Source organism: Antrostomus carolinensis, unplaced genomic scaffold (assembly GCF_000700745.2).
Source record: "Antrostomus carolinensis isolate BGI_N321 unplaced genomic scaffold, ASM70074v2 scaffold5196, whole genome shotgun sequence".
Taxonomy (NCBI): Eukaryota; Metazoa; Chordata; class Aves; order Caprimulgiformes; family Caprimulgidae; genus Antrostomus; species Antrostomus carolinensis.
The window spans coordinates 53-10086 of record NW_010321174.1 but is presented as its reverse complement, the minus strand read 5'-3'; the positions used below and the strand labels follow the sequence as shown (position 1 = coordinate 10086).

General features: G+C 48.0%; 1 protein-coding gene across 1 annotated transcript in view; it reads right to left on the bottom strand.

Moving 5' to 3' along the window:
- The window catches only part of LOC104526393 (collagen alpha-1(VII) chain-like), a gene marked incomplete at both ends in the record, with an annotated part of 31466 nt that extends 21794 nt beyond the window's left edge, over positions 1–9672 (bottom strand). The window contains 10 exons of the mRNA XM_029085416.1: positions 147–275; positions 810–968; positions 1602–1721; positions 1931–2077; positions 4250–4366; positions 5462–5617; positions 6177–6293; positions 7770–7899; positions 9026–9186; positions 9618–9672. Of these exons, the coding sequence (XP_028941249.1) occupies positions 147–275; positions 810–968; positions 1602–1721; positions 1931–2077; positions 4250–4366; positions 5462–5617; positions 6177–6293; positions 7770–7899; positions 9026–9186; positions 9618–9672 (1291 nt within the window). The remainder of the gene's footprint in view (positions 1–146; positions 276–809; positions 969–1601; positions 1722–1930; positions 2078–4249; positions 4367–5461; positions 5618–6176; positions 6294–7769; positions 7900–9025; positions 9187–9617) is intronic.
- Between the last annotated feature and the right edge of the window lie 362 nt (positions 9673–10034).

Sequence of the window (10034 nt, the reverse complement as noted above, 5' to 3'; positions counted from 1 at the left end):
CATCACCAACGGATGGGACCATGTTTCTCAACACTGAGATTGCTTTCCTACCCCAGGCAGTAGACCAGGAGTTTGGAAAGGTGGCCTCTGTGGACATGGCATGGGGCTGTGGCAGGAACAAGCATGCACACCTTTTCTCTACTCACCTTTGCCTGCTCCCACAGGGCTCCAGGTGACTTTGAATTTGGTGGCAGCTGCTGTGGCACTCCACGCTATAGACAGGCTTGTGTTGGTGTAGGATATCACCTTGAAATTGGTGACATAGCCAAGAGGAGCTGCAAGGTGAGGACAGCATTAGACAATGGCCTGACTACTGTCCAACAGGGCTCCTCATTGGCACTAGAATGAGGCCAAAATTATATAAAAGCATTAAAAATGGTGTCTTTGCTTATCTTCAGTATCTCATCATCTCCTCACTATAAGGATATGGAGGTGCTAGAGCATGTCCAGAGAAGGGCAACAGAGCTGGGGAAGGGTCTGGAGCACAAGTGTGCTGAGTTCCTGGCTAAGGGAACTGGGGTTGTTGAGCCTGGAGAAAAGGAGGCTGAGGGGAGACCTTCTTGACTCCCAGTTGCATCTGAAAACTCCCATGCAGAAAACCTAGAGCCTTTGGGATTCATGGCCTTAGCTACCAGGCACAGCAGGCCAGCAGGGCAAAGGACCACCATTCATGGTGCCCTTGACCTGAGGTGATGGGAGTAGGGTGTAGGAGACATGGTGCAGGTGCTTTGTAGGGATACATAAGGTTGAACCAACCACACAAGGGTTGTGTGCTGTAGTAGCTACTTGAATGTCTTGCCTGTACTCACATGTCCTGGCTGAGGTTGTGATCCCTGGTCCCTCCATCGAGCCAAAAAGCACATAGAGGGAAATCACGTACTCGGTGTCATGGGCCAGGTTGCGGAGCTGGTAGGCTGTGATGGACTTGTTGAGGGCCAGCTGGCGAGGACGGTCTTTGCCAAAGAATTCTTTGGGAGAAAGAAAATAACATAGAAGAGGATAAAGAGTGAAGAGTCTGGAGAGAAGCTCTGTTGCATATTGGGAAAGACAACATGTTTTCCCTGGCAGTCCATCTCTGATCCAGCTGAACCTCTGTTGTAGGACACCCATACGTGCACTGGGGCAAGAGAGAGTTTCTCTGTGGTTATTTTTTGGGGGAATTTGAATGACTAAAGGACCCAAACAAGCTGAGAGGAACCAAAACACCTCTCACATCCAGGGCCCACAGTAATTTGGTGTAGTTTAGGGTGGCTCCAATGTGTGCTCTGCCCCTCCCCAGTATCTCCAGGGAGTTGCAAAGCCTCTGAGCTGGATGACCAGGCAAGGGGGTGCAGGACTCTTGCACCCACTGGGATATGTGTTGGGCTGGAGTCAGGCTGAACGTAGCTGCTGCAGGGACCCTGCCTGCTGGCATTGCAGGTCAGGCCCAGGAATAATTTCTGGTGTCAGTTCATGCCCTGAAGTTGTGGGAGAAGCTGTTAGACCAGTTAATGAACTGGACCTGCCCCTACACCCACTAGCCCTAAGGTTCCCAGTGCCTTATCTCCCATGCTACAGAAAGAGGTAGAGGTGATGCAGGCTGGAGGAGAGTAGGATCTTACCTGGTGTAGGACCCCAAGCCACTCGGTACCCAGTAGCCCCAGCAACTGAGTCCCAGGAGACCAGAGCACTGTTGATGGATATCTCACTCACTTTCAGCATCTGGACGGTGCTCGATGCCACTGCAAGAGAGCAAAGTTGCCCAGTTGCATCAAGGTCCTAACAGCTTCTAAGTGGCCCCCCCCAAACTGTAATGACCCAGATTGCTTTCTGCACCAGATGACAGGCAGGGTGGTGTCTACAAATGACACCAGCTCTGTGCTGCCAGCACATCCTGACCCACATCCATGTCTTCTTGGGCTGGCTCCCATCCCTGCTGCAGGACACTCACCTGTTGTTGCTTTTCCACTAACTACTGGTCCCTCAACATCTCCAAAGATGGGGTTGATGGTGATGGTGTACTCTGTGCCAGGCTGTAGCCCCTGAATCATGTAGTAGCTGTAGGTGTTGCTGAGGTTCACATCTTGGATGCTGCCCTCTGCAAAGATAAATTATATCTGGGCTCCCTTGGGTCAGATAAAGGAGGACTACTCTCCTTGGGTCTCCTTGTCTGGGAGGGTGGTGGGCAATCATGCAAACAACCATGTGAGAACTACATAGTTGAGTGAGATTGAACAGCATTTCATCTTCGTGGCTTGCACATGTGCGGCAAAGGTCCTCAAGCCAAAGCTGGTAGGGACAGGGCTTAGTGCAACAAGCACAAATCTTGGTTGAGGAGCTAATGTAACAGATGTGGGTAGAAATAACCCACAGTCGCTCAGGCAGATCTTGGTGATCACCAACAGATCAAGGCAGCTCAGGCCTTTGGAGGTCAAAGAAAATAAATTGGGTAGAAACACATCAATGGCCACATATGGGTCTGCGAGTAGTCCCATAAGAGGGTCCACACTCTGCCCAGCCCTGGGTGACCCAGTGCTGGAGTCATCTTGCTTTCCCTTCAGGACACTGGAACCAACTGAGGCCACAAAAGACATTTTCTCATTTCTGTATCTTTGTTGTGGACTAGAAATCGCTCAGCTAAACCTGTTGGCATCGCTCTAGAGGGAGGCTCGGCAGGAGAAGAGTTAAAACCAAATCCCTGGGGATCGCACCCCATTTTCAGAGGGGTTAGAAGGGTGCAGGCAGCAGTAGATTGGGGTTTGGAGGGGAAGAGGTTGCCATTTGCAGTTTGGTCACTGGAGGGTGCCATGTCCTCATCTTCTGCTCCACCAGCATCCTGAGCCCCATCCCCCTTATCATAGAATTATAGAATGGACCTTCTCTCTACATCAGCCGCTCGTTTATGGTTAAATATTCTCTGTCTTAGAAGTCAGAGAAGAAAATTCAAACCCATCCAAGTGCCTGGGACAGCTGCACAAGGATGGGCAGAAGCTGCCTCGATCCCAACGTCACTGCACCTATAATGCATGGACCTGGGATGGGATGGAATGTGAGAGAAGAACCCGTAGGGCCCAGGTGAGGGTGGGCTGCCCCTTGGGATTTTTTGCCACCCTTAGATTTGGGTGAATTGGCATCAGGTGAAAGAGCTGCTTGAAAAGAGTAAATCTGGAGTGGAGGTGATGTGCCCTTGCTGCTTCATCTGAGGATGTCTGGCACTGTCTCCTCAAGAAGGGGTGTCCCCACTCAAAGATGTGACAGGCTGAGGATGTGCGTGCTCCGTATCTAGCTGGGGTATCAAGCAGGGAGTGGGTAAATAGCTGAGTTTTGGGATGTGTCATGTTCTTTTTTCCCAGAGAATCATTATTTAAAAAGCAATAAAAACAGTTTTATATCTTCCCTGTAAAGAATTTTCCCTTCTGATGACCTTCAGAGCTGTTCTCCAACTAACCTCCCTTTCCTCTGGTGGGAGATGTCCCCTTAATTTCCTAACCAGGGAAAATGAGCCAGAGGAGAGTGTGCTATTTCTTCAAAGCCCTGTGATGGAACCCAGGTGTCCTGACATCCCATCTCAGCTTTGAACCACAGAAACATCTATCTCCCAAGGCTAAAATATGCCATCAAACCTGAATTTCTAACTTCTGCTCCCCCACACCAGCCATGAATATATGTTTGGGTTCAGGGCAGGGGAGAAGCTCTAGCTGCAAATGCAGATCTATCTTCAAACACCAAAGTTTGTCTGAGAATGAGGATCATTATGGGATGCTGGGGGATCAAGCCAGGTCTTAGTGCTGAAGAGAGAAAAATAGTAAGTGCAGGTGCTTCCAGTCTGTAACGTGGTAGTTATCACCCCAAAAAGGGGGTAATCCCAGATGTTCAGGGGCTGTGGGATGTACAGCTCTGCATGGAGCACTTTACCAGCTTCTCTCCAGCTATTAACCCTTTCCAGAGCTACTCAGGTCAAGTAAGTCCAGCACTAATCCTGTGTTAACGAGGCTGGATACCCGTTAACCTGCTTTATGGAGAACCAGAGCAGATATTTTTGCACCCATGGTGGAGTTTACCAACACCCATGATAGGGCTCTCTGTTGCAAGCTGATGATTTATCCCCATGTGCAGAAAACCCCACCATTCACAGACCCAAACCACCTGTTTTCCTCCAGCTTTTTGTCACACATCTGCACACAGAAGGTGTCAATGCACCCAAGGCCTTCAGGACCTCCCATCTCTCCATGTCCCTGCTCACTGATGCACCCCATTCCTGAGTCTCTACCTGCTGATGTCCAGGTGAGTCTGTACCCCGTTGCTCCCCGGACAGGACTCCACCTTGCCTGGAGCGTGTTGGTTGTCTCGTTCTGCAGCAAGATGCTTTTCACAGGCAGGAGCTTCACTGGAAGGAGGACAAGGAACAAACCTATCAGAGGACCTACTTGCCACTGGAGGACTTTGATGGGTGCCTTCCCTGCATAGCTATTCCTCCAGCTTGCCTGCCAGCAGGAGAGGGATTTACAATGGTTCCTGCTTTCCCTGACAGGCTGAAGGCATCTCATAAAAGCAGTGGTGAAAACAACCGTATCTGTAATGATAGCTTTCCAGAACCAATGCCTCTGATCATGGAATCATTGAATATTGTGAGTTGGAAGGGACCCACAAGGATCATCCAGTCCAACTCCTGTCCCTGCACAGGACAAGCCCAACATTCACACCATGTCCCTGAGGGCCTTGGCCAAATGCTGCTGGAATCTTGTCAGGCTTGGTGCCATCAGCACCTCCCTGGGGAGCCTGTTCCAGTGCTCCACCACCCTCTGGGTGCCTCAAGAACCTTTTCCTCATGGCCAACCTCACCCTCCCCTGCCACATCTTCCTGCCATTTCCTCTGCTCCTGGCATTTGTTGGTGGCCAGAGAGGAGAGATCAGCCCCTGCCCCTCCTCTTCCCCTTGGGAGGAAGTTCTAGACCATGATGAGATCTCCTCTCAGTCTCCTCTTCTCCAGGCTGAACAAACCAAGCGACTTCAGCCTCTCCTCATATGGCTAATGCGCTACTTTTCTTGCTTTATACAGTGTGGGTGCAAAACTGGGGGGCAAGCAAGATTCTAGCAGATCTCCCACCCTTCCTCCCAAGCAGCATGATGGTTTTCCATAGAATCATAGAATGGTTTGGGTTGGAAGGGACCTTTTTAAAGGTCATCCAGTTCCAACCCCCCTGCCATGAGCAGGAACACCTTCCACTAGACCAGGTTGCTCAAACCTCATCCAGCCTGGCTTTGTCCCAGCTAAAAACCAGGACAGGGTGTCCATGTCTATGCAGGTGATGGAAGAAGAGCAGGGCTCAAGGTTGGAGTTAGGAAGGACCTGTGGAATGCTGCTCCTTTGATGCACATGTAGCTGCAACACCCACCAACTGTGAGGTGCTTAACCATAGCAAAGGGCTTGAACACAGTCCCCAGGGCAAGAAGAGACCAGTCACAGAGTTAAACCTCTTACATGTTCTTCCCACAGCAGCCACAGGTTGGCTTGGTCCCTGGGGGTACACCGCGGAGATGCTGATGCTGTATTCTCTATCCTCCTGCAAGTTATCTAGTACATGGGAAGAGACATCGCCCCGCAAAACCTGCTCGTAGGTCATTCCTGGTTTGTTGGCTGCAAAATCAAAGAGAAGAGTGATGGTGAAACCTTTGCATTGCCTGTCTACATCCCATGATGATGTCTTCACAACATGGTGAGGAACATGCATAGAATCTGGTTCAAGTGCATGGTTGAAGTCCCCTAGCTCATGTGATGCTGCCAAGAGTCATGTCTGTAGCTAAGGCTTGACATACCCATGCTGTCCCAGCTCTCCAGATCACACAGAGGTGAGTGTGAGCCATAACAAAGGCTTGAACCCACCCCACATCCTCAAAGCAGGCATTTGAGTATGAGAAATATCCATGGTAGGTCTATATGTGACTGCAAATGGGTACAAGGCATCCACAGCACTATCCTCATCTTATTCTTCAAAAGGAAGTCCTTCAAAGAACTCTTCTTCTCCATCTTGGATGAACCAAACTGTCTGGAAGTGGCTAACCTGGCCTCCTTCCAGAGTAATTCCAGGAGCTTTGTGGTGCATTGTTCTTTGGACAAAATGGCACCTTTCCTGTCTTGAGGTCACTGCTCCTTTTAAAGCAAACTCCAAGAAAAATTAATGAAAATCTAAACTTACCTCTGGGGATGTAGATCTTGTAGCCCTCCAGCTTGCCCAGTGGAGGTGTCCAAGCCACCTTCAAACTAAAAAGTCCTTCTTCTATCACACGGAAATTAGTGACCGGAGGCACAGGTGCTTTGGGGTACAAAAATATTGCACAAATTGAAGTGACAATGCTGTAATAAAATGCCATGGCAAAGATTCTTGGAAAATCTTTTGTCTTCAAGGACAAAGAGACGCAAAGGTGTTCCTATTCTTTCAGCAGAATCCTCAAAAGCAACTGTCCCCCTCTACCAAACCCTTGTCTGCTTGAAAAGTCAGCTGAAAATCCTCAAGACAGAGTGCTTGCGGGCTTCCTCTTTGAATGGTGCTGGGAACAGTGAAATATCTACCCACAAGGCATTTCCTCCTCAGCAGAGAAAACTCTGCAGTGGTTTCATGCAGACTGAGCAAGGACACATGAATCAAATGCTTCTTGTGCCTATGGATGCAGCTCTTACAAAGAGAAGCCCATTTTCATCAGCCAGCCATGGCAGACAGATTTATAGCTTCTGCCTCTGGCTTCATGTTGGGGATAATAAGAGAAGAGATCAAATGACTTTATGTCCACCCATAAAGACATTCCATCTTATTCCTGGCAAGTACGTATGAGTCAACCTCATTGAGGCACTTTATTTATTCATCCTGTCGGAGATCTTCCCTCAAGAAGACAAACAATGTAAGACATTGGAGGGGGTGGGAGTGGGGGAAGAAACAAAAGACAAGGAAGAAAGGAATAATTCTTTTCAGAAATCCCTTGGACAAAGCAGACTTGGCACATCATCCAAAAACAGGGAGGGAAGTAGAATTAGTACACCCCTTAAACTCTTAAAACCCTTCAAAGTAGTGCAGAGACTTCTGGGACAAAACCTCCTCCATCCATCACATCTGACACAGTGTCTTGCACTCCAGGGTTTGGCCAAGAGTGAATTTGCTCCTTTGTTTCCAAGAACTTTGTCATTACAGCCAGCCACGTGGCAGCAAAGGAATTTGGTATGGCAGATTGCAATCCAGAGGAAGCCTAGATGATTTCATGGGATCAGAGATCACTACTTGGAGCATTTCCTAAACACCTTGATCATATCACCTTGGTGTTCACCTTGAGTGAAGTCAAGACTCAAGTGCCACTTACTCAAGTTTGCATAGTGCCAACAAAAAACTTTTGGACCATCCACTTCTGAAACAAGATGTTTAGAACATACATCTCTCCATAAAACTCATGTCTGTATTTCCCAACCCATGGTGTCCAAAAGCTCTCTCATCCCAGATACACGGGTGTTACATTAACTGAATCCCAGCCCAGATTCGTTAAATCCTGCTGGTCATTAAATCAGATGATGTGAGCTTTCCAGCAGGCTGCACCCTCTGCTTTCAAGTGGTTTAACCCCATGGGTTGCTCTGCACCCACTCACAACCCTGCACCCCACACCATGGACATCTGCACAGATGTTCCTCCTACCCATTCCTACTCATCCATCCCTCACTCCTCACATGTATGGTTTGGGTCTGGGTTTTTTCCTGTGCCCACACAGACAAAGAAAATATGGGGATGACTGCAGAAGAGGCACTCACTTGTTTTCCCCTTGACAGCTGCTGACTCCCCAAGGACATCTGCATAGACAGCTCTCACCTTGAAAACATACTTGGTGTTGGGTTTCAGATCAGTCACCAGCACGGTACTTTTGTCACCATCCACCACAATCTGTCACACAGTGGGACAAAGGACATCATTACACCTCCATGACAGTAGAAGATTCCTATATTTGCAACAAATTAGGAGCACAAGGCTTCACATCTGATGTGGGGTGACTTCCATGAGCAGGAGCCTCTTAAAATGCATTCAGAACACTGCGATCCTCAAATGATATCTGCGTTCACACTGGACCTAGCACTGACACAGGACAGTGCCAAGGGTGGGTTTCATGAGTCATCTCAGAAAAAAAACTCCATGAAAACAAGAGGTGAGAGTGGTTCCCAATCCTCTTGAAAAAAAAAGGAGGAAAAGCAACCATCTTTGGCAAAGAAAAGTTTATTTTAAGCTCCTAGAGGGAGATTTCAATGTAAACTGAGGGCAAAAGAGGTGGAGATAACTTCTGTGTTTTCACTATGTTCTTATGAGATTCTGAAGCAGCCAAGGATGATCATTCTTGTTAAATACAATCTTAATAATTAATACAATTAATAATCCTAACCTTAATAATTTATGCTTTCATAGCTTTGTTCTATTATTAGAAATCAAAGCTTTTTGGCATATATTTCTGTCCTTCAATCTTGCTCTCAAACTTTGTGCAGTGATGAAGCAGAACCTGAACGAGTTGGCACACATGGCAGCATCGTTCACACAAGGACATGGCAAATCCAAAACCTAAACATGTGGAGGTCTTACCAAGATGAACAGTCTTGGCAGCAAGAAGACCAGGGGGTGCTGCTAGGGAAGCTGGATGGGCTTATTCAAGAGGTGGTATCATAGAGGTCAGGAGAGAAAGGAGTGCTTCCCATTGTTCTTCTCAATCCCAATGGAGTTTGGGCCAGCTCATGCCATATCTTCCTTCCACCCTACCTTCTACCCCATCATTCCCAGAAACTACATCTCACCACAACAGCAATGCCAAAACTAGCACGAGCAGTCAACACATTTGCAATTCCAATGGTCTATCTATAGACCTTCACTTGAAGCTTCAGGAATTTATGCCAAGACATTGGGCTGTGACCAGAATGTCTGAGAGACATGGTGCCATCTCCTAACCATCAACAACTTCAGCAGAGGACTAACCCCCTAAGGCTGGAACCTGCAACTGCTGCTCTGGAAAATGGAAATGCAACTCTACCTGCTGCTGGTCCTCTGAAGCTGGCTGCCCCAAAGGCAGCAAGGGATGCAGATGGACACGGTACCCCATCACCTTCCCTGTAGCTGGTATCCAGCTGAGTCGTAGTGAGCTGTGGCTGTGCTCACTGACATGTAAATCCTGAGGGCCAATGATCTTCTCAGCTACAAAAAGAGAAAGGAAAGGTCTTTGGTTTGGATCATGATGGTACTAGTGCTGTACACGTGCAAGCTGTCCACGGATGGAGTCAACATACTCAATGCCAAGAAAGCCTTGGGTATAGAGGGCACTCAGGTTGAGAGTGCAGAGGCAGCTGGGATCTATCTCCAAGCCAGAGCCACACAATCAGGTTTTCTTTTGGCAAATTCCTTGACAGAAGAAGGGAAAACAAAACTAGTTTTGCATGCGTTTCCCATGTCAACACCTGCTTAGTGCACATGGCATCATCTCCTTCTCACCTGTCTCCACAATCAGGTTTTCTTTTGGCAAATTCCTTGTCAGAAAAAGGGAAAGCAAAACTGGTTCTGCCTACATTTCCCATGTGAACACCTGCTTAGTGCACGTGGCATCATCTCCTTCTCGCCTGTCTACTTACCGCCACCAGAGAACAGTCTGCCAAAGAGCTTGAACTCTTCATGAAACATCATGTGCTACAGAACCACAGAGAAGGCAAAAAAAGGACCCTTTAAGGACTCAGATGAAGTTCTCCCAAGCTTTTAACTCATCTTTCCATGATTTTGTGGGCCAATGAAGAGAGAGGGCAGGAATTCATTGCCATCACCTCTGGATTCACTGCATCAGTATCTCTTCAGGGAGAGATCTAGACCTCTTTAGAGATCTCTTTAGCTCCTGCTTTAGTTCTTCCTGAGACTGAGCTGTGCTGCCAGAAATTCATTGCCATCACCTCTGGATTCACTGCAACATCAGTATCTCTTCAGGGAGAGATCTAGATCTCTTTGGAGATCTCTTTGGCTGCTCTTTGCATCTTCTGCAAGTAATTAAGTTCTTCCTG